At 36.0% G+C, this 25,795-nt stretch overlaps 1 protein-coding gene across 3 annotated transcripts in view; it reads left to right on the top strand.

Annotated features, from left to right (window-relative positions):
• LOC114652793 (neurexin-2-like) overlaps positions 1-25,795 on the top strand; it is a 1,491,103-nt gene that overhangs the window by 1,404,513 nt on the left and 60,795 nt on the right. For all 3 annotated transcript variants that reach the window (XM_051920100.1, XM_028803111.2, XM_051920099.1), the window contains one exon: positions 8,504-8,826. In XM_051920100.1, the coding sequence (XP_051776060.1) occupies positions 8,504-8,826 (323 nt within the window). The remainder of the gene's footprint in view (positions 1-8,503; positions 8,827-25,795) is intronic.

Below are 25,795 nucleotides of genomic sequence, written 5' to 3'. Positions count from 1 at the left end.
TTTAAGAACACCGTCAAAACGTATTGGTGACCTGACAGATCAACCTCACTGAGACCTTCCTCCTTCTTTATTTTCAAATATTATGTGATAGGCACAGATGAACTGGTACTGTGGCGGCTCATTTTATGTCTTATTATTGTTTGGCTGCTAATTAAGGAAAAAGAATCAACTAAGGGATCTGAGTCAAGTTAATTAAAACAAAGGCAAAAGAAGTTAATTAGCAGCAAAAAGTGGTCACTAATGAAGAACATGGTTAGAATGAAAACCTGCAGCCACTGTGGCCCTCCCGGACCAGAGTTTGACACCCATGGATTAGACAAACAAAGAAATTTCCTAATGAAATTATGTACATTGTAAATCAAACACAGTATTTCACCGTACAGATAATCAAGGATGATATAGTGTGCTAGTGTTGGGGATGTTTTGCTACCTCAGAACCCTAACCCTAACCTGAGAAAGATCATAATTGAAGAAACTATGGGTTCTGCACTGTATCATAAAATTCTTAAGGAAAATATCTCGTCATCAGTCCATAAGTAGAAGCTAAAGTTAAAGCTTAGGTTGGTCATGACCAAAAACATTGTTTCAAAATGTGAAAACACATCCACATCACAATGGTTGCAAACAAGAACAAATACAGCTTTGCAGTTAATTCTTGAGAACCGAACAGTGCTTCAGCATTAAAGCAGTTATGCAAAGAAGAGTGGCCTAACATTCTTCTGCAGGAATGTGGCAGACTGAAATTGAATTTAGCCAGCAGCCATTGCAGCTGAAGGCGAAACAGACAGTTATCAAGTGCAATGGGGCAACTGCCTTTTCACACAGACTTGTCGTTGATAACCTTTCTCATTGGCTTATATGTTCACTCGGGTTCCCATTGTTTAATATTACATTTTAGTTTAAGACCTGAAAATACTCAGTGTGAAAAATTAGCAATGAAAGGAACAATCATGGAGGTACAAATACCGTTTTACAGTGTTCTATATCTTCCTTTTTGGAATAATAATCATACCACATGTGCATTATGTTGCAATCCGACTTTCTTTCAGAATATCAGCATTACAGATGACAGATATATATCCTGTTAGGATATTTTTCAGTCTGTGCAAGGTTGATCTGGAAGTTAGAAAATTCAGTTTATTGTTTTGTGTAGCACTGTTTGCAAACACAGACCACCTACGTATATTTATAACTATAATTTAATTACAAACAAATTGCAATCAGAATTACAAGTTACAAATAAATTAGTAAACCATACAACATCTACAGCATTTAAAATACAGTAAAACAGAACTGATCTCAGAGAGTAGCATAAGAAAATTATGAACATAATGACATATGAAATTTCACAAACAGGAGGAGGTCATTCATTCCATCAGGTTCGTTTGTTCAGCTAACAGCTAGACTGTCCCAATATCTCATCCAGATACTTCTTAAAGGTTTCTACTTCAACTGTGTGTCTCAGTTGTTTGTTCCAGAATCCCACAATTTTTTGCATTAAAGTGCTTCCTAGCTTCAGTCTTAAAAGCACTTCCTCTTCATTTCCACTGGAGTCTTTGAGCATGTGATTCACAATTAAGTTGAAAGAGTTCAGCTGGATCTACTTTGTCAATGCCATTGAGGAATATAAAGACCTGGGTTAGATCCCCATTCAGTCTCCTCTTCTCAAGACTAACCAGTTTAATTCTCCGTGTTGTTGGAGTACAGCATGTCCTTAAGTCCCAGGATGCACCTGTTTGCTCTCCTCTGCACAGTTTCAAGTGCTGCTATGTCTTTTTTGCAGAGTGTTGACCAGAACTACCCACAATACCCCAGATGTCACTATATAGTCTAAGCATAACAACCTGTTTTTAAGTCCTGTGATGCTACTGGTCACTGTCTTCTGCACATCTTCAAGCGACATGCTGTTAACATGCTGTAATTGTAGCATGGCCATTTATACCCAGCAAGACAGTTAGTAAACATTTTGTTTTTCTTTTAAAGCTTTTTCCTATTTTCAGAGTATTGGAGAGTGATAACATGTTGCATGTTGGTCATCCATGCAAATAAGAATTTCACTGCTGTCTGTACAGCTGACAATATACTTAACTATACTTAACTCAAATTCTTTAATATTGATATTACTAACCTAACACATGCGTCTTTAAATTCTTATTTTAATTGGCAGATATAAATTAGCCCCATATGAATGCAAATGTGTGTAAGTGTGTCCTGCGATGAACTGATGCCCTGTCCAGTGGTGGTTACTGGTAGCACACTATGCTGCTGGGATAAGCTGATCCTGAGCTGGTCTTATTTAGCTTAAAAACCACATTACAGTGCATAAAACATAACCAACTAAAATATACAATGAATACAGCATTCTACATAAAGAAAATGAAAATATATTATATCCTAATCAGCATTTAAAGTCCCACCACAACCCATTCTTTAAACATGTGAGCGATGATCTGTTTCTGCAGTTTTTACACTTTAATTTACATTCATTTCCTGTCACGTCAGCTATCTAACCATACTGTCCTTTCAAGTTACTATACTTAACACAGATGATTTTTTTTACAATAACTCAAATTAAGAAATATGCATATTTAATTGAATACATTTCCCAAAAAATTATGCAATGCTTCAATGAAAAAATATGTTGCACACATAGAAAAATCAGTTTAATTAATGTTTTATGTTTTTACTGAACAAAATTATGTAAATATATGTTAAGAAAGAAAAAAACATAAAAGTTGTCTTTACTCTTGTTTTTAAAACTGTATCCTCACCAAAAAAGAAAGCATTCTGTTATTGAACCTGTTTAGTCCAGCTCAAGGCTTTTATACCAAAATATGAATTATAATTTACAAGCCACTGTTAGGCCTTCAGAGCATTTCCCCATTAAGAGCCATAAAAAGCAGTTTGTGTCTGTAGCTATAGGCTTAAAAAAAAAGCTTTCACCCCATGAATTGGAGCATTTTAGTATGGTCAGTTATGCTAACACTGGTAGAAGACTAGACTTTTTATTTAAAATCCATTCAAACACAAGTGGAACACATCATTTTCCGGAATTCAGACCAGTAGTAACACCAGCTGTGACCTACATAATCTAAATATTTACTAACAATTAATCTGCTTTTGGTACATTAACCAAGGCAATTACAGGGCAGGATCCTGCACCCTCCCAAACTCATTGTTATAGTATTATTGCTAAATGTGTAATAATAAATACAAATTAAAAATGTACATACATTTCTGACCTCATGTTGATTGTTACATAATGATGAAGAGCCAGCTCCTTTCTCTCGAAAACACTGGGCATAATACAAGAATAAACCTTGGGGTTGGACCTTTGGGCGAGGAACAAACCTGACTGGGTATGGTGGTAGTGCAAAAAAATGTAAAATGAAATGAAATCCCATTGAAAAGTGACTACCCTCAATGACCTATGTCAAACAGATAAACGAAAAACTTAAATTTCCCTTGGGATCAGTAAAGTATCTATCTATCTATCTATATAAAAAGTCAGTTGTTAAGCTTTGTAGAGTTGTGGGAATAAATACATCATTAACCTTTTTTATTCTGCAGTCAAGTAGACAAGCATGTTATTAATAAAGCCCAACAAAATAACGATCATGCAATCACTGTGGACGCCCTAGCCTCCTAGGCCTTGATGTAACTGGTCCACCTGCCATGTCTATAATTACACCACTGGTGTCATTTAATCAAAGGCTCTGACAATCTTTGTCAAAACAGATTTGTTTATCGAGAAACCATTTGTGTTTTGGTTGTGGTTGGAAAGCAGTGTACCCATAGGAAGCCCAATGGTTATGGGTAGAACATGTAAGCTCCATACATACCTCGGGGGTATTTGAACCCTTGTTCAATAAACTCTGAGGAAGTAGATCAGATCACTTCACTGTCTTGCAACCTTTCCATTAAAAAAATTATCCTGACAGACACCAATTATCACAATTATACATCTATAAAGTTAGGGCAGTTATGGTAAACAATATGATAAATCAACATACAACTGGAGAAACAATTTCAGTTTAAACACGTTTCTGTCCTTCAAAGCACGCTGAGGACGCTCTATAAACTTCTCCCCTGGGGTAGCCACAGCGTTTGTTGACAAGCTTTGAAATAGATGGCTTAATTCCACAGAAGAATACAAATGGAGCTTGAAAACAGAAAAGGAAAAGATGTTTACTTTGAAAAGCAAAAATTCTGTTTTCATACCAGTTTGTTGTTTTTTGAAGCACTGTACAGTAGAAAGTTACAGTTATGAAAACAAAACTCTGAGCATCCAAGTATAGTGAGAGCCCCTTGATTTTTCTTTTTTTAAAATCAATCATTAATCTGTTCATTACAGATTACTCTTTATCTCATAGGAAAATCATTTTGTTTATTCTTCACTCACTCTTATTTATTTATGTTCAAAATCACCCTGGAAAAGTTAATATACATTTCATGTTTCAGGATCCAAGTCTATGCCAGTAGTGTTAGGCACAAGGCAAGAACAAATCCCTGTCATTATTTTATACAGGACGTGAGAAGAAAACCTAACAAGACATGGGAAGAGCATGCAAATTACACATATAAAATGATTTGGCATAAGATTCAGACCCGCAACATTAAATCCATGAGGCAGAAGCGCTAACCTCTGTGCTTCCATGCCTTCCACAACCTAGAACAATCACTCTTAATTGTAATGATTTACAGTCACAATAAAAACAACTCATATTCTGAATTTTTGATATGTGGCTCTAAAATATGGATTTTTGTACCTAATGAATCCAGCACATTTATTGGCATTACAACATCCTGAAAAACAGCCAGATTGCTTTGGATGGTGTATAGTCCAGTGTTGTGTCTTAGACATATGCATACACACAGTGTGTGGCATGGAGTTTAGTACTGCTGCCTTACAGCTCCAGGAGACTGGGGTGATGGGTGATGCCCTTACCTTAACTCAGTGTGTGTTACTCTGCTCTTTGACCAACTCTGCTGAGTTAGGTCTTGGCTCTTTGTGAGACTGTAATGAAAACATGGGGTCTTAAAAATGGATAGATCAATCGGTAAATAAGTAACATTTCTTTCGAAACATTTTTTATTCTCAGCACTGACTTTTGTCTCAGAATGAATTGTTCTTTTTACTCATATATAATATTTTTGTTTCCGAAGACTAAAATTATTATTATTTTTTTTTAATTATTTTTACTAAAACCTACTAAAAAGTCTTTCAAAGTTTCTATATAATTCTTTAAATATACAAATACCTTTTGTTGTACTCCAATGTTTTCCACACAAGAATTACTCAAGTTTCACTTACCCATATCTTACATAACATTTTAGCGTTTTTTTTCTTCATGGTGTGCTGAGTAAAAATGAATTCATTATGATTACTAATTAATTTAATTTTAATCTGTTGGAGACGTGCTGCAATGGCATCATTATCTACACAAAACAAAAGTAACAGTAGCTTACTGAGCTACAAAAACGTTACTTTCACTCAACAGACTGTTGTTTTTTTACCTACCCAGCTCTTCACTGCAATGATCTGTATCAGTCACAGCGGACATTTTTTGTAATATTTTGATTGTCTTCATATTTTAGCAGACACTATAATAGTTTTAGTAAATATACTAACTTATATATTTGTAAAGAAATCTTGGCAGTATGGCTGTAACTGACTTGTTCAGAAGATATCATAGTTCTTAGACTTTTACAAGGACATTTCCTAAACACTATTAGGCCTGCTATATTACATGAGTCATGTTGTCTTTGTTTGAGTATCCATTTTGAATATCCAGGGTTCGATTAGTCTAGGCAGAAATTTTGACCCTGAATGAGGTGCCAGTTCATCTGCCGCTGCATATCTAAAGTCAGAAAGTCTGCAAGTAAGTATTGCAAGGCAGTTTGCAAAGTATTTGGTCCATGGGAAAATATCAATATCAGTAACTAGGAGAAACAGCAAATTTTCAAATAAAACACTTGACCTAGTGTAAATCCAAACTAGAACACTTAGCATTTTGAGAAAAGCAACTGTGAGCAATGCACCACCATTTGTGAAGTCCCTCTCTAAACATAACCCAAACTACAAAGTCCAGAGCTTCACACATTGGCCTTTCTTCCTCTTTATCTATATATTATTATTATTATTCATCTGCTATTGCAAGGTGGACAAAGTGCAGTGAAATTCTTACTTGTACATCCATATGCAGCACATATTTTTTATAATATAGCATAACATTGTCAAAAGGGCTTAACCCAATTCATAAATGAAGGGGATGAAGCCTTTCCCAGCCAAACTGGTTGCAAGGCAGAAACCTGCCCTTAACAAGGTGCCATTCCATAACAGAAAGGGAAATAATATCCATATAACATATATTTCTTATGCTTCTTCTATACTGAAACTATTCCTCTGAGAAAAGGAATATGTAAAGCAGCACTTCTCAACCTTTAAGTGTCTGCGACCCAAGTTTTCATAACAGTTTTAATCACGTCCCCCTAACGTTTTTTTGAAACCCTAATAAAATGTATTCCTATATTTTTGCTGCCGATACACCGCTACAAGTTTAAAATTTTCCTACAAATAGTGAAATTACGCCACATATGGCAACATTCATGTCCATAGGGGGGCGTGCCCCACAGTTTGAGAACTGCTGGTGTAAAGGATTCAGGATTCACATTCTAAGAAAGTGTGGTACTCGTATGCAGCAATTGCACAGATGATATTCAAATGTTGAGAACAGCTACTATTATTCAATTAAACATTATTTCTAATGAATGCCGCATTCATATGTATAGAATAAAAAAAGAGTGTGCAAAAATAAATATCTATAGTTTAAAAGAAAACTACCAAGATTTAGCTATATATTCATCTATTGATAGAATCCAGTTATTCCAGTTCAGGGTCGTTTGGAGCTGGACATTATCCCGCCAGTATTGAAGTTAAACTTGGTTGGGGTGCCAGTCTATTACTAAGCACATTCCATTCACACAAACAAACCACACAACCCAATAATTTTTTTACTTAAAATTACATTTCTTCCTCTGTACACCTTCCATTTTGTTTTTAAAGTATGTTAAATTCCATTAAGGAGGCTTCCATTGAAGCCCATTAAAATAATCATCAGCTTGCTTAAAATGAATGATGGGTTTCTGAATCACAGTCACACCCCCATCCTATCATGTTAATGTAATTTCTATCTTCCTCCCTGCTGCACTGTATAATATTTAAATAGCCATCATTGTTGATCTACAGAAAAAGTGTTTCTTCTTGCTGTGATGCTGCCAACAATTTTGTGCGTGAAGAGATTCAAGTTCAGCCCCTGCTGCCTTCTCAACAAAAGTCACAAAGGGAGAAAACTGATTTGAAAAGAACTCCAGATTTTATTTAATTAAACTCATAAACTGTGCCCACACTGTTATTCATCTGCAGTGTAATTCTTTCTTAATAATTTATTTATTTGCATTATTTTCCTTTCCGTCAGCGCTTAAAGGCCAAAACAGTGCATTCGGTGTCTGCTCATATATCCATTGCACTTTTAGAACATTAACATAAAACTTTGAATAGATAACAATAATTTTAAAAAGACTTTATGTCACTGATCTGATTTTGTTTTGACAAAAGATACATTGGCCAGTCTTCTGCCTGGCTGAATTTGAACTGAACTAATAATCTAAGCAAATGTCACCCCTTTCCTCAATGCCAACTATCCATTCTAAAAAATAAGCGGCCTTCAAGTTGACTTTGTCTTGCTAGGCGCTCTTAAGAGGAAGATATGTCACTTATCTGCTGCATGTCCCATGTAACAAACCAAAGTGGTATCTTCTCAGTCCTTCTCGTACCATTGTTGTCAACTGCCGATGTCTTCCAAACAGTCAGATGGCCGCATCAGCCCCCTCCCCTTTAAAATGTACAGTGCATGCGCAGTATTGTAAGGATTGTTTTTTGGGAAGTAGTTAGATGTATTCATTATTTAAAGTTACTTAAACATGTCAAATACATAAAAATGAATTAAATGTGCTATCAGGCTTATTGTGCAAAACTCATCAGAAGATAAAAATGTAGGAAACGTGTAATGAACCTGCCTTACAGTGTTAAACAAAACATTGTAGAATAGTCTAAACACGATTAGCATTTTAATTTTTGATGTGCTTCCACAGGGAGATCTTTATATGATATTACTATACATTTATCACAACTGCCCTTATCATACACAGCGTGTGCTGAGTGGCCGCGCCAGCTGCTTTTGGTTAGTGGTTTCTAATCGGCTGATTGTTTCCGAATGACTTGTCAATGGGGATGGGCTTAATTTCATTCCTTCAGTTGTTTGTTTTAAATGGAACAACACTCTTTGCCAAGCTAAAAAATGGAAAACTCTTTGAATGTGGTGTAACGTTTGCATTTGTTAATTTGCTTCAGTGTGGGTTAACATTTTCTGAGATGTTTATGTGAATGAAAAGTGCTTCTTAAAAATATACTGACAAAACTTCTCAATCTTTTCCCCACCAGGGCGGCAGCTGACAATTTTTAACAGCCAGGCAGCGATTATCATTGGCGGTAGGGACCGAGGACGGCCCTTTCAGGGTCAGATCTCAGGGCTTTACTACAACGGTCTGCAAGTGTTGAAGCTGGCTGCTGAGGGGGACCCCAACGTAAGGGCTGAGGGCAACTTGCGCCTTGTGGGGGAGGTAAACTCCGTCCTGACCACGGAAACCACCTCTACAACCCCTCTGGCAGACATGTCCACTACTATCATGGAGACAACTACCACAATGGCCACAACAACCACCAGAAGGCAGCGATCACCCACCATGAGAGACAGCATTGCTCAGGTGAGACAGCAGGGTGATGATTCCCTTTCCCAAATCAAGGAAATGTGCTTCTAGAAATTTGGTAACAAAAGAGTCAAAAGAACACTACTCTCTGGGGAAACATGGGAGGTGCAGAAAGGTAATGCAAGTCTGTTATTGTTATGTAATTGGTAAATTAGATAGATAGATAGATAGATAGATAGATAGATAGATAGATAGATAGATAGATAGATAGATAGATAGATAGATAGATAGATAGATAGATAGATAGATAGATAGATAGATAGATAGATAGATAGATAGATAGATACTTTATTAATCCCAATGGGAAATTCACATCAGTGTTTTGTATGAGAAAAGACATGATAAAAATAAAGCATGTGGAAAAATAAGAAAAGAAAATTCCTTATAGCTGTGATATAAGAATATTGCATTAAACAGAAAGATGAGATACTGTAAGTGATGAAAAGGAGGAGGAGGAAGTGAATTTGTGAGGAACAGCTTAGAAAATGATACAGTGGAATTAGTCTGGTAGAAAACATGCTAATAGCATTACACTAGAAGCTGGCATGGACTGGTCAATCATTTTTGTTAGAACACAATTTTGAATATTTTTGAACAGTGCAGCAATGTTTTACAGTATATGCACAGGCACATGAGTAAGAAAGAAGAAAATCTGTAAGCAAACTGAAATGAGTGATAAACTCTATATTTACTTCTGCTTTTGCCCAACAGTGTAGCAAAAGTAGGCAGATAAGAGGTTTTGCTTGGTGCTGTGTGTTGTTTGGGTAAGGGAGAATGAGACTGGTAGAATAGCATTAATAGCAAAATAAATGAAAGACGTTTTTCTGAATTTAAATCAAAAATGTGTTAGTGTTACAAAATGTAAAAAGTGCTGGAAAAGCGTTGCTTAGATGAGGTCATGGAGGAAGACAGTATTGCACATTCAGAAATGGAATCAAGGTTACATAAATAAAGTGGAATTTTTATATACAGAAGGTGAGAAGAGATCAATGTTATACAGATTATTAAAGAAGTCCCCCTCGTCACTATTTACTCAGTTCTTAAACAATGCTTCCCTATTGACTTTGGGAAAGGAATACTGTAGGAAGCCTAACAGAGGGAAAAGGTGAAAACAGAACATGGAAGAATAAGGACAGGTGATAAAAGTTATAATGAAAAGTAAAGATTAATCAAAGTCAAGTCATGCATCTAAATCAAAGTTTTCTTATTGATATATTAGCTTGCTTGTGCTAAAGTGTGTTTTTGCTTTGCAAACTGTGGCCATCAATCAATGATAAGATAATTATCTTTTGACATATGTGCAGGCAAAGAGGAAGAAGTGTTCCCAGGGTGCAATATTTTGGAAAAAGCAGCCCCCCTGGGGCTATATGGACTGCCTGTTTTGGAAAGCTGCTTTCCTACCGACAAAAGACTAGTCATCACATTCATCTAAATGATACACATGTACTCATCTAGGAGTACACTATTGTAAACACTTGATCTTTCAACTTAAATTTAAATTCAAATAGAAACACTTAGACTTTACAAACAGAAATTGAATGTACAAGGGATTGCCGCCTCTTCAGTTTTTATAGCTCCTATATCTAGTTTAATTTTCCCTCAATCCAAGTATCAGTTCATTGCACAGCCCTACCTCAATATGAGTCAGAACATGTATACAGAATAATAAAACCACAACAAACAAATGATTTGACCTTTTCTGCCTAATATCCACTTAATTTCAAATACTGTTTAATATGTATAAGGTAGGAATAAAAATAAAAACATTTACACTGCGGCATACTTAGAAATCTCTTCACTTGTCTCTGTTCTGTGCCAACTGCCAGAGCCAATTTGTCATGGCCTGATTGTGAGTCAATGAAAAGCCCGAGCTTGTATTACCAATTAAGCTGATGGAAAACAAATCTTGTAGTGTCTTTCAAAGTCCTGTTCACATTTAAAACACTGGGGTGAGGTACTAGAGGCTGGATTTAAGAAGTGACCACAGTACACGTAGTTTCAAAATGGCCTACAGTGGAATTGTTCTGGAGATAAGGAAGTCTGAGCACATTTGTGCCATTTAAACTTATAGTACATTAAAACAGGAGGAGGGAATTGTAATAAATGTTGTCCTATAATGCATAACTTATGGCGTACACTTCATCAGTTGGTGTGACATGTAGGTGACCCTCTATTTGGGTATCTGGTTTATTTATATTACCATCTGTTTGTTCATCCAAGAGTGATATACAGTAATTTAAGGTAGTAAGGTTGCAGCAGATGTATTTCTTTTTGTGATTTAAATTGTATAGCATCCCTATACTATATAATTAACAAAATTCTTTTTGATAGAATCTGATAATTAGTTTCATGTTCCACAAATGCTGTGAAGAAACAAGACTAAAATCAAACTCTCTTTCTCTATTATGACCAGAACCATTTCTGCTGCTCTGTTTTAGGAATACCTCTGTGCTACATACTGTATCATGGAATAGTGACTTGCAACAAAATTTGCAGAGAAAACACTCACTATGAACACACTATGGAGTCAACAAGCTACCTCTGTAGCATCTTAAAAGAATAAACTAGAATTAGACTGCTCAGCTTTTGGCAGCTACCTGCAATTTGTTCTGAGTTTTCTGTCTGCTGTTGCCTATAACCCATTGCCTGCCTGCTCCTTAGTGGTCTAGGAATGCATTTTTATCATACTATGTAGAATTAAACAAGACAAAATGTAATATTTTAAAAGTTGAATGGTATAGACTATGTGAAGTTTGCTCATAGGAGGTTATACATTATGAATAGTATCACACTTAAAATGGACCATTTAGGCAATGCATTTATGAGGGTACATAACTAGATTATTAAGGGCGTGTCAATGTCGCACCCTAATGCGAGTTCTTTTTCTGCAGTTATATTCTTGATTAAACGCGCACTTGCTTTGTTATACTTGTACCTTTTGTGAAAGTGTATATTTGATATTTGGACTTCAGGCTTCACACATTATACAGATCTAATTATGTAGTTTATTACACAGAGAATTCACAAAAAAATCTTTTTGTTGCCGATAAATGGCAGCACCTGCCCTGTATTCGTTTATTACAAGATATTTTGAACAATTCTTTTATCTTGCATTGTTTTCCTGCATTGCATTAAAAGTTGCATAATTAGATCAGGACCAACCTATACACTTCATCTACATTTTGTCAATTATTACTAAAACATGAAAAAGTTTCTGTTTTAACCCTTTAACCGCCAACTCCCTAAATATTCCCCATGCCAGGAGAAATCTGAACAATTTTCATTTTTTTACTTTACATTTATTCAAGCAGTATTTACCTGCTGAAATACCTGCTGAAATGTTTCAAATAAATGGTCAATCAAAGGACGTAGCTTGAACAAGCGGTCACGGTTTGGATCTTTCTTATCTGGCTCAGATAACGGGCAGCAGTCCAGTTGAGATGCTGGGGATACACCCACTCATCACCATCATCCGATGCGTTGTCATTCACAGTATCATGCAGCGCACGTTGCTGATCATCATTGTCGCTAAAATCTTCTTCAGAACTGCTACAATCATGATCAGAATTATTGTCCAAAATCACCTGCAACACCTCACTTGAAGTCAGTTTACGTTTCGCCATATTCACAGCTTTCACTTTCGAATCACATCACGTGAGCGGCCAGTACAACCGCAGAGTTGTCGAAATACAATGTAGTAATAATACCCACGCCAAACTGTCAGTTATACAACGCGCCAGGCATTCACATAACCATAGGTAAATGTGCCGGATAATTCCGGCAGTAAGGCGTCAGCATTAACGCTATGATGCCGGATATATCCGGCAGAGGGCGGTTAAGAGGTTAACAATGTGTTTACATAGATTGTTGTAAACATGGAACACACATGAAATGTTTGTATTCCAAATGAAAAATATATCATTTACCCTCTACAACTCCAAGCACTCCACTCCAAGATAAACACTGAGCACTGAGAACCTTCTTTGCAAATTGAACTGCGGCGGTGGGCGGGGGGATGGGATAGCAGGCTGTTTGTGTTGATTGACACATTTACAACACAAAAGACGCTGACAGAGGGGTGAGAAGGGATTTAAGGTGGGCCGGGATTACGAGTTTTTTCATAGGCTTTGGTAATTCTAGTATTAAAGAAAATAAATGAAAAGATGTCTACCTTTGATATTTGGTTGACAGGTGCACGCAATAGTTAGTGCTGCTACCTCTTAAATAGCAGTTCCGGGTCTGAATTCCTCTATGGACCAGTTAATACACGCTTTGTACATGTGCGCTATTTCTATGTGTTTTTTGTTATTGTTTTTTCTCAGGTGATCTGCATGTAGGATTAATTGGTGACAGTCTTGAGGATTGAATGATTGTCCTTGTGATGGACTGGAGTGCCATCCAGGGTTGGTTGCTGCCTGGTGCTAAATAGTACTAGCACAACCTCCAACTACTTTTAACATTGAAGTGGAATCGTCAGTGTTCAGAAAACTAATGAAATAATTTTTGTATCAGGTGAAATATTTTCCAGTTCATGTGTATGTGGGTGGGATTATTGAGGGAAAGTTAGTCATGTTTTAATGATCCCAGTAAGACCTCCAGCTGAGCCAATTGTGTTACTGATGGGTTAAAATCAACAGTTCGAAGCAGTTTGGTGTCCTTTTCTGTTATTGTAAACAGATCTGCCGCAGTGTACAGTAACAGAAACGAGGATTCCCAGTTGAGACCAGCATTATCAGCTCTCCATATTTTAATGAGCTACTTAAGCAGCTTGCTGTGGGTTTGGAACGGAAATAGGCAATAGCTTCCCAAGCTCTTGCAAAATGCACAGAGCAGCTGCCAAAGTCCTGCAAAATGCAAAACCTTCAAGCATTTCAATTGTTTGGATAAAACTGAAATCTGCTAATCTGTTATTGTGAATGACCACCTCAGACAAATGGCAAATGCAGTCTTACGACCAATAATTTGAATACCTTAGTCTGATAATGTTAAATTACATTGACTGATGGTGGAAAAAAATATGGAGGTAGATGTTTTGATTTTTCTGAATAATTTCCAGTTAATTGTAATATAATTTTAACTAGAAAAAAAAATTGCAAGTCTTTGATTTTTAATTATCTGTTCTGCAGTAATGAATAAACAAGGAAGACAGGGAACACAAGGAAGATGGACTGCATTTTCTATAGTCACCTAATGTGTGCATTAGGGATGTAGAAGTCTAGTTCTCTCACACACACACAATTATTCCCAGTTGCCTCTTTGTAACATATGGAGTGCAAAAACAGTGTTGTTTTCTTTCTCCCAAAATGCCTAGAGATAGAAATTGCTTATAAGTAAACCTTAAAACAAAAAGGACTGCAACAGCATGAGGGATGTTCACGTTTGCCCAGAGCAGCAAATCTGCAGTATTGGCTTCTGCTGCTGTTGTCTGTATATACTGTACTGAAACCACCAGAAGCCTGTTGTTAATATTCACTGTAAGCAGCAGACTTCGTCCTGTAAAGCCTATGCTGACTTGCACCATATCTTTTTAGGAATTGTCCAGATTCTTATTAGTATTTGTATTTACCACTAGAGCTCGGATTTAACTGTGATTCTACTGCCTGGCCCCTTTGTGACTTACTTGTGCAGGCCGGATATCAATACAAAAAGCACAAAATGCCAAATGGCTTAGCTGGGCATTTTTCAGAAAGCACAGTGAGCATGGAAAAGATGCTATATAAATAAAATGTATTATTATTATTATAATTATTATACTGTAGAATGGGTAGTACAAATTCACATGCTTCTATGGATCAGGGCATAATAGTTCATCCACCCCATTCAAAGGTATCAGGGTGCCAAAGCCTAAGCAGTCTAAATTCCCTTCTGTCAGTTTTTTACTTTATTGTAGGTAAAGACCTGTCATAACATCAGCCACAACCCATGGTTACACAACTTCACGGAGTGGTTGTCAGTGCCTTATGTTCACTGCATAGGGTTAGCTTTCATATTCTTCTGATAATGAACATCAGCAGTCATAAGGGCTCTCCATTTGTATAGTCCATCTTTTTAATCATTCATGGATACAAATGCATCACCAACACCTAATTAACATTGTGTTTGATTAAAACAATTCTAAGAGAATATTGTTTGACTGATTATAGAAATAATAAAAAAAAAAAAGCTCTGCTTGGGGGTTGGGGGAATTGTGATCCCAAACCATATGCTGTTTAGCCTGAAAACTCTCACTTTTATTCTCCTTAGATTATGCTTGACATTTCTGAAAAAAAAAATGGTTAAACCAGACAGAATTACACAGTATTTAAAAATGTAGATGTCTCTGTTCAGCACTACACTATGCCTAGAATGTATGTTACTGCACCTTTATATGTTGGCCATGTCCTTTAGGTACTAACCATGGTGTCAGGAACTCATTAAATACAGTCCCGATTTGTTTCTTTTTATTTTTTAATTCACTACTTGTTAATTTACATGTTATTTATTTTATCATTATTTCCATGATGCTATTATATTGCCATTTGTTTTTCAGTTGGTGCTGTCATTTTCTTCATTGTATTGTATGGATGGCACCATATTGTTGATATCAACAATACCTATGTAGGTTCCTAGTTACATGGATTGAGGACAACATAATGCATAACATCATTATGCCACCATTATTAAAGAAGTCAGTGTACAAAGCCTAGTATCTGAACTTTGGTTCATAAAACATGGACCGCAAAATAGCTTAAAGCTAGAGCATGAGCACCTCAAATAACTAGGAAATATCAGGCAACGACAATGAGTTTTTCAGTAAGACTTTGGGAATTGCTTTTGGATTTAGTGAAAGGTTCTTCTTACTACTGTATATGCTCACGTATAAGTCAGGTCTTGAAACCAGAAAAATTGATCATAAAATCTTATGCCGACTTATACGCCTGTTTAAAAATGCAGCAATTAATTTTTTTTTTTTTTTACATCTTCTTGCCTCCTCCAATCTCGCATCAGTTTCTCAGACGCATCGAATTTTGTTGCAACAGCGCAGTTACTAATTTCCTTCGCTACTTCAACGATGTTTAATTTAAAACCAGTTTCATATTTTCTTCTGATCGAATGCTCCATCGGAGATAAGGGATGCTCTTACGATAAAGGTGTATGAGGGTGTGAGATACAAAAAACACAAATCAGTGCAAACGTTGCTTCGGAATAGTTTGGGTATTACCATGTGGTCACATAGGCACAATAGAGAGAGAAAGAGGTTAGGAGCACGCGCCAATACAGCGCATTGCCGCATCCACATAGAAAAAATGGCAGTGTGCTCCGTGGTTACTCTTTCAGGTGGGCATTAGCATATCATAATCTCTTGGACCAATAGCGTGAGTTTTCTGCATTCGACTTATATGAGCGACATTATAAAATACCAGAAATTATACTGTAAAATCAAGTCCAACTTATCCGTGGAAGAACTTATCCGCAAGTATATACGGTAACTCATCTTGAGCAGTGTCTTTTCTGACAATTCCTGTTCAACATTAACAACAATATTTCAGGTCTATTTGGACCTTCCTTTTCCCAAACAACCATAACTTGTTTAAATAAATCCCTAAACCTGCTACCTAGGATTAACTGAAAACATAGAACCTGAAACTGCTTTACTGTAATACCTTGAAGGTATGAAATGATTACTCATGGAAGAACAATACAGACAGTGGAAAAACATCATTTAATAGAAAAAAGAAGTTTTAGTCATGTGTGTTTTTTTGCATGAATACTATTCAGCCTCCTGTTTTCTTCTGTAATCTATGATTGTACAGTGTGACATCTGCAAAACATTGAGCAGCAAGGACAGGGTGCTACACTAGTTTTATGCAAATACATTATTGTTATTTCCTTGTTAATACAATTTATAAGCTTGCATTTAAACTTGGAATAACAAAGAGTTCAGCTTCGAGAATGTAGTCCATCTTATACTGTTCACCATTTTGATTAGAAGGTACTTAACTGCCAGCAAATGAAGGAAACACGCAGAAAAATATTGAGTGACTTCTGAAGAAACCCTCTAAGCATTACAAAAATATGACTGTTCATTTCCATATTCTTCTTGTACACAGCATAGGTCAATAATCTGTGCCATTATTTTTATTTTCAAATCTTTAACTGTGCTGTTCCTACCTTGAGCCTCCTTCTTTTAAGATAGTTTTCAGCTCCCCAGAGTCATGTATTGGAAAGAATCAGGCTCAATTAATTAATTAATTAAAGAGTGTAGTGTTTAGCACAGCTATCTACCAGTTCCAAGAACTTGAGTCGGATTGCCAGCACCGTAACATTCTGTGTGGAATGTGCCTAAATGTGTTTTTTTTTCCAGGTACTCCAATTTCTACCCACATCCCAAAGATTTGCAAGTTAATTGACAACTGTAAGCTGAAATATCTGACTGAATTTCCAGCTTGTGCTTGTACCTCATGCTCTAACTCCTAGTGATCCTATTAAGTTAAAACTGGGAATAGACAGTGAATAATAGAATTCCCAGTGTTGCCTGCATAGCATCTGCCCTACTGAAACAGATCTTGAATAAATAGTTGTACAATATGAATGGGTAAATAAATGTTTACTTTGAAAATAAACATTTGGTGCGTGAATTGCTATTTTAAAAAGTTTCAATAATTAGCACAACATTATCATCTATATTTTTAACACCTATTTTAATTTCCTACAAAAGTGAAAAAAAAATAAAATCGGGTCTCAAATATGCTAAACTCATCATAGGATTCTGTATCTCCTAATGGAAAAATACACCATAATAAACATTATTTTTATTGTCAGCTGTCTAGGTGACAACTCAGTGCCACAATTCAGCAGCAGAAGGCATTCAAACAGCTTGCCACTTTCTGTAAATGTTCATGAATCTTGTTACTTATACATTGTGCTTTAATTGGTTGCTTCATTTTGAGTCATTATTTGGATATTGTAATATTTACTTTTGTATCATTATGATGGTAAAGGCACACACCTGTTATTATGTGAGCTGTTTTTACCATTTGTACCACCATTTTGCTATGTTTTCTGATGCTGCAGCCAAGTTGTGTACGTCATCACGTCTCAGCTATTTAAGATGGTGGTCTGGCATGCTTTTGATTTTAAAAACAAACCATCATTGTGTGAAGTGCGTGAATTCATGATTGTTTTGGTAAGAATAATTTTGTGGTTTGGTTGATTGCTAAATCTGTCCTGTAAGATCGTGTGACTCTGTACTGCTCCCAGTGCTGATTTTAGGTTATTTTGTGCCCTAGACCAAGCTTATTAGTATACCATCTGACTGTTTGGTAGCTAACCCGTGTGGCTGGATCCCCCCACTTATGATCAGCGCCCTAAGTGAATGCCTAATTCTCCCTAAACATGGCACTGGTCCTGACTGTTCCCCATAAATTTGTTCACTGTTCAGTTAAGCTCCTTTTGGTATTCAATCTATTGCCTGTTTTTCGCCCAAGTGTTTTCCTCTCCCCAAAAAATCATCTTATCTCCTGAACATTTTTTTTTCAAAACAATTTTAGTGCAGGCTTATTTAGTCTTTAGGTAAATAGAAAACTGCCAGGCCATCACAGCGCCACAAAGATGCATCAGACAAATACAAATTCACAGTAAATCATCTTCTTAAGCAGAGCATTGCTGAAGTGTAATGTGTTTGTGTGTATGTGTTACAGTATGTCACATCTATACTTTCCCTAGTATGGCCAACAAAAGTATTATGAATTAAAGTAAGGGATTTCCTGCATTAGCTGTACACATAAGTGCAATAGTTTATAATACTGATCTTCCAAAAAAAGTGAACCCTTCACACAAAAATATAGAGTGACCATGCAAGCCATGAATTTAACCAAATATAATGAACTTGTAAGATGTGCTTAATAAGAGAATGGCATAGCTATTTGTATTTAACATATCCTGTAATTAAATTTTATTTAGAGAATTTATTTATTTTAACAGTTATCTCATTTTTTTCATTTAACTTCATTTGTATTCATATAGTACATTTAAAAGACAACAAGTGTCAACCAAAGTGCTGTACAATAAAATCAACTAAAACAAACCAAACATTTATACAAAATGAAAGAGATGAGTACAAAAGAACAGAATGATTAATAGTAAGAATGCAATAGAAGGAGAGAACCACAATCATTTGACAGCAATACAAAACAGACCAAGACATAACAGACAGATGAATACATTGTCTTTAAAATAACTCAAAAGCCTGAGAAAAGAAATTTTTTTTTTTTTTTAAATTTAACTAAATATCTAATGTGGGTAATTACTAAATAGTCTTGGGGCAGCTACAAAGAAGCTCTGGTCACCCTTAAACCTCAACCGAGTGCGAAAAACAGTTAAAAACATCTGATCAGAAGTTCGTAGGGCTCGAGTGGTATAATGAAGACAAGGTCAGAGATTTGGATTAGAGCTATGCCATGGAGAGCTTTAAAAGCAAACAAATACGGAGTCAAATTTAAGGTTTTATTAACAGCCACTGCAAGGATATGAGCACAAGAGTGATGTTCTCTCTTTTTTTGGTACCAGTTAGAAGCCTCACTGCTGCATTCTGGACCAACTGCAGGTATGACAAACTTGACTGACAGATACCCAGATTACCAGGGTTGACAGATTTCTAAGTCACAGATTGGGAGAGCCACCATTTCGAGCAACTAAAAAAATGATGTAAAGGAAATAAGGAAGACAAAAAATACATCATTTTAATTAAATTATATGTATAGATATATAAATGTGTATAATCTAAACATATAAGTATATGTAACTAAACATATATAGAAGAGAACATACATAAAATAGACACAGAAGAATGGGAATGTTTGATATAACTTGTAACATGTTTTATGTTTCATATAAAATAACGTGATATATGTAAATATCGATATAGATATGCAGATATGACCTACCTTGTTAGTCAAAAAGTCTTTATCACTATAACTTCACTTTCAAAATGAAACACATGAGCACAAGCAACCACAATGAGCAGGAGAAACGTGCAATGTCACAAGCACAAGATGTACACAAATACACACAATTGAAACACTCGGATTCAGCTGAGTTACAAATTTTATTCATAAAATGAGGAACACCAGGCTGTCTACAAAAATTTAGCTAGCCTCTTTAACTAGATATTCAATATAAAAATTGAATTAAGATTTTTTTTCTACATACAACTTTTGTTCGATCGGGATTTTCAGCAGGAATGCGAGACTCTCAATGCAAGGATTTGTCTGTTGAACTTGAGACGGTCCCACTCAAATCGGGATGTCTGGCTACCATGAAGATTATGATATATTAATTTTGTCCTGTAGCAAACATAACTTGAAAACAGAATAAGCTAGAGCAATCACCAATTCAGGAAAGGTTCTTTGGTTCTTTAATAGAAAACCACCAGTTTGATTGATCTAGGAACAGCATTTGGGGTATGACTTTAAAGCAAAAATGATGCATATGCTAAATTATTAATACCACCATAAAAATTTCCTGATAGTAGCCACATTTCAACCATAGCAAACTATGAGCAAGATTAAAAACATTTTAAAGAGATTTATTTGAAAGAATTATGTACAGTACATGAATTATGTTCTCATGTTTTCAAAGCAATTCCCTTGGTGAGATATTTTTAGCATTTGTCTAAACATTCCTGCCTACATTTAGGATGTCATCAGATTTTCCTTCTTTTAGTTTTATTTTAAATTTTGGGAACAGATTAATAAATTAAAGTCAGTTTCTAGTGTTCCTTTTTAGTTCTAGTCTCCTTTTTAGATACTCAACAATTCACAATAGTATACCATTTGATTGTTAGCTAACAATCTTGCAAAACATTTTGAAGAACCACAATGTGTACAAGATTTTGGTCGAAATCCATAGGGGATTTACAGTTCTTCAGTGATTTATAATATTTTGTTTTAAATTAACAACCGCTTTATCTGATGACCCGAACGTGGATTGTCTTTTTTCTGTTCCACTTTCACAGTTTTCACATGTAATTTTATGTGCATGTGTTGCTCCACTTTTATTTACACTTTTACCGTGTCAGGGTCAAGAGGCAAAAGGTATGAGGATGTGACTTACTCCCGAGATAGACTAATATTCCTCCTTTGTGCACATCTCACTCACTGTCTTTCACTTACTTACATATTGTTTTTGTTTGTAAACCAGAACCAGAGAAAACTTCAGGATATACTGAGCTGAGTGAATTTTTAATATTATTCAAGATGTTTTATCTGTCGTCATCATGCAGTACTGCAGTAGATCCATTTATAGTTATAGATTAAGTCAACTGAGATTTTGTTCCAGACAAGTCTTAATATCCCTGTTTTTACTTTTATGATTTTACACTTCAGACTTACTACATTCATTTTCACAAGGGATATCTGAATATGAATAATGGTTAGTTCAATATATAATTGCATAAAAACCAATATTAAAATGTAACTATGACTCTACAATAAAAAATATTACTGTCATTTCTTTTCAAATTTGAGTATTCATGGCATAGGACAGCACAGTGGCACAGTGGTAGTGCTGCTACCTTGCAGTAAAGAGACCAGAGCTTGCATTCTGGGTCTTCTTGCATTGAGTTTGCATATTTTCCCAGTGTCTGTATTGGCTGTGTGTGTGTGTGTGTATTCACCCTGAAATGGGCTGTCAATCTACCCAGGGATTGTTCCCACTTTGCTGGGTTGGGCTCCTGCTCCCCTGCGCTCTTGCTGAGGATTAAGAAATCTTAGAAGGTGGTAGTGCTGGTGGTGGTATTCACTGCATACACCATAGTTTTTAGGATTTTAGCAGTCAAAGGTATATTGGAAATAGTGTCCAGATTCTAATTTTTAAAAACTCCATGATTATGTATTATAGGCCCACAGCATAGGCCTGTGCTCAAAATGCTACAGCATAAACATCACTAGAAAAAAATCAAAGCAAACCTTTAAGACAGTATCTAGCAAAGAGCAAAAAATGTCTGCAAAAGTTGATCAGAATCATCTTGTTAGTTTCTCCTCTTTGCCATACACTGTTCTGCCTTCTTGCACCACCCGTAGTCTTTGCCTCCCAGCTTATTTCATATAATAATTTAAGAGAGGGGGAATTGTTTCATGTTATTCCATTTTTTTCTTTGAAATGCAAAGATCACAAAGTCACACTCCTACACTTTCTGTGAATGTTAGAATCTGCCTCTGGGTAAACTCCAGCAAACCCTTTTCACAAAATTCAAAACAGCATTTAGAGAAAAACATTTAACTGGTAAAACAGGACATTTGCGGTCAAATCTGAAAATCTGGGAGCATGTAACTACTATAGATATCCCTTCATCTTATTTTTTACTGTCAAGTGTGTCAGTCTCTTCAATGTATTTGCCTTCTGATTTCTTGATTTTCTTTTTGGTTTTTACATTTATTTCCAATTTTTTTCAGATCCTTTTGTTTGGTGGGTGATTTCCCATTGTTTCCTTTGACGTAACATGGTCACAACATCATGACATCACAGAGCTGATTTGATTTTGTTTGGATGTTCAGATGTTTGTCAGAATGCAGGCTCCCCTTTTTATCTTGATTTCTAGTAGTATGTTTTGCATTTTGTATTTTGATTTGTTTCAGCATGTATCTTTTCACTGTTGTCTTTTTTGAATTTTGGTGTTTGTATTCTGTCAAGCAAGGGTTTCAGTTGTAATTCTCTTTTTGCTTTGTACATCCACGGTGGCGCAGTGGGTAGCGCTGCTGCCTCGCAGTTGGGAGACCTGGGGACCTGGGTTCACTTCCCGGGTCCTCCCTGTGTGGAGTTTACATGTTCTCCCCGTGTCTGCGTGGGTTTCCTCCGGGCGCTCCGGTTTCCTTCCACAGTCCAAAGACATGCAGGTTAGGTGGATTGGCGATTCTAAATTGGCCCATTTGTGTGTGTCCTGAGGTGGGTTGGCACCCTGCCCGGGATTGGTTCCTGCCCTGTGTTGGCTGGGATTGGCTCCAGCAGACCCCCGTGACCCTGTGTTTGGATTCAGCAGGTTGGAAAATGGATGGATGTTTTGTACATCACTGTTTCCTTTTACAGCAAGTGTCCATATTGCACTTTCTCTAAGATGGCTTGCACCTGATGAAAATTTCATTTTAATTTAATGCTAACTGAGTTGTGACCTTATTGGTTATGGATATGGTATATTCTCTTTTATATTCCACGTCAGAAATTCTACCATGCTTGCTACAAGCACCAGAATACTGATATATTTAAGTTTATCTTTTTACTTTCTTGTATACAAAGTATAGGGAAAGTATTGTAATCGTGCAAAAATTTGATGTCGAGATTTTGATGAATCTCAACACTTTAGACCTCCCCGAGTCCGAAAATACCATTTTTGGAATTCTGTCGGTGTGTGTGTGTATGTGTATATATAAACACAATAACTTGAGTATGCTTTCACTTAGGTCAACCAAATTTTGCATACAAGTACTGTATTAGGTACAAAACATAGATTCCTATCAACTTTTGGGCTATTTCCATTAACCAGAAGTGGTACATTACCTTTTACTCAGGCAGCTGCAGAGTCCGATTTATTCAACTTTACTTTTATAATAATTGTTCAATGTATTATTGATTTGATTTGTTGTTGATGGTTCTTTAGTGTACATAATATAAAAATATAATCATTGTCTTACGGTTTACATGAGAAAGTCGAGGGGAGACCACTCCCAATTTTTTTTTTTTTAAACAGAAAGTCCCATTCCGGAATGCAAGATCTACATTTCCACTTCACCTCATTTTTATGAACATCCATTGCAGTTGTTATACATAATTGAACTTTTTGATATAATCACTTGCCACATATGAGTGGCAGTGCACTTCTACTTGAAATACAGTCTGCTTGTTCCACTTTGCACATGAGAACACATACTATACAGTACATTTTTGGCATACTTCTCCTGCATTAATGTTTGCCCACATATCCAAATAAAGATCATAAGACTATTTTAGCAGAATGTGTTACAAGATAAAAAACAGTTTTGAATGTAATGAAAAACTGAACTTATTCTATGCAGTTTTAGAGATACTAATGAATCTGATAATATCTGATAATAGGAGTACACAGCCTGAAGTTATGGAGACATACAGTACTATATATAACACATGATGAAAAAGATTTAACCTGACCTATTAAGGGAAATATAAATAAAACCAAACAATTTTTTTTTACCATAATTCCAGTGAGTGCTAAGACACCTCATAACATTCAAAATGCTTTTCTACACCAGTCAAATCAAACATTCTGCCTCGCTTGTGCAACTATTCTTCTACAGCAGACTTGATAGTTTCATCATCGACACTGCACATGCCAAGGATATATATCTCCTTAGCTGGAGAATAGGTAATAGTCACACTAGGCCAGGTCTGGAGGAGAAGATGAATATGCACTTCTCCAAATACATGGCACAAATGATGATATGGAATAAAAATGAGTGGATCAGTAGAGTAAATCAAGGACATTTATTCATGCACATATAGGGAAGAATAACACGTTAGCAACAGACACAATACATACAAAGAAGGGCAGGCCCCTCACACTGTTTACAGTTACAATAAGTATCGGTGAAGGGCACTTCTCAAAAACCAATGGTATCTAACTTGGGTAATTTTTAGCAAAGTAACACAATGATTAATAAACTGCTAATAAGAGGGTGAAAACCTTGGATATATATTTTAACAATAGTTTTAAAAGTTTAAAATAAAATCATTGACATATTCTTCTCTGTCATAAACTCAAGGCTTATGCCCACCCATGTCAGCTGTACCCATACACGTTATTTATTCCACACAGAACAGCCTTACCAACCTATGCAAGTGTAAGCAGGGACATTGCTGTGAAGCAAAGGAAGGGTGGCAGCCAGGTTTTCTTGTCTTTCTTCTTTAATTGTCTGCCACTAACAGCATTATGTAATATTGACTTGCTATGTGGGGCATTTGAGGCATATAAGCAATGTGTCTTGCAACTTCGGCATCATAGAAAGTTGTGCAGATAATTATTGGACTCTAGGTCATGCTGATGTATCCCAGTTATTAAACATTTGATAAATTTCCTCTCATTCTATATCGATTACTTCTGTGTTATCTTTGGAGCTTTGCATGCCGAGATGCTTCACTTCAGGAGTCAACATTCCTACGATTCAACATGCATTGACTGTCCTCATGTTTAATTGCTCATGAAGAATGGCTTCAAGTAACACATAACTAGTCCCCATAGTAACTGGTAGCTCACACACCACTGCTCTTCAAGTTACCTTTGATTTGCGTCACAATGGCAAAATTTACTTCAGTTATCAATGTGAAAGGCCAGCCAGGGCAAGGGTTGTGTTCAAAAGACATTCAGCAATGAAAGAATTTTGCAGCCCATATCCTGACTGTGACATATTAAGGGGATTGGTCCTGGTAAATAGCTGAGAATTAATCAAAAAAGGCATATCTTTCTTTAGCATTGGAAATTCAATGATGGCATGATACCTGATTTTGCAATTTTCAGCATCCATCTTAACATGGGTCTGATATAAGAAACATGCTCTACAAATCACAAAAGCTAGAAGAAAAGGTAGTAATTCATATATTTTAGTACACAGGAGCTACTGTATGCTTAGGCCAAATATACAGTCAGCACTGTAGAATACTCCTTTCAGGTTTATCCTCAGTGCTTATTTTTTACCAGCCCTGTATTCTATTTTCTTTTTCTTACAAAAACGTTGTACTCTATGGCTTTTTATAAATATTTCAGCCACATATCTAAGTCTTTGTGTGCTTTGTGGTCATATCACATTTGTTACTAACCCATCAAATAATAAAACATTATTTTTGTAATTTGTCATTTCGTGTTGGCTGCTTTTTTATATATTGTCACGGTTAAGGCCTTTAAAAAGTCGGCATTATTCTGAGGCATTGTAACTTGCATACCATGTTTTATGCTTGACAGCCC

Source organism: Erpetoichthys calabaricus, chromosome 1 (genome assembly GCF_900747795.2).
Source record: "Erpetoichthys calabaricus chromosome 1, fErpCal1.3, whole genome shotgun sequence".
Taxonomy (NCBI): domain Eukaryota; kingdom Metazoa; phylum Chordata; class Cladistia; order Polypteriformes; family Polypteridae; genus Erpetoichthys; species Erpetoichthys calabaricus.
The sequence above is the reverse complement of the archived record's forward strand: the minus strand, read 5'-3'. Positions and strand labels throughout refer to the sequence as shown.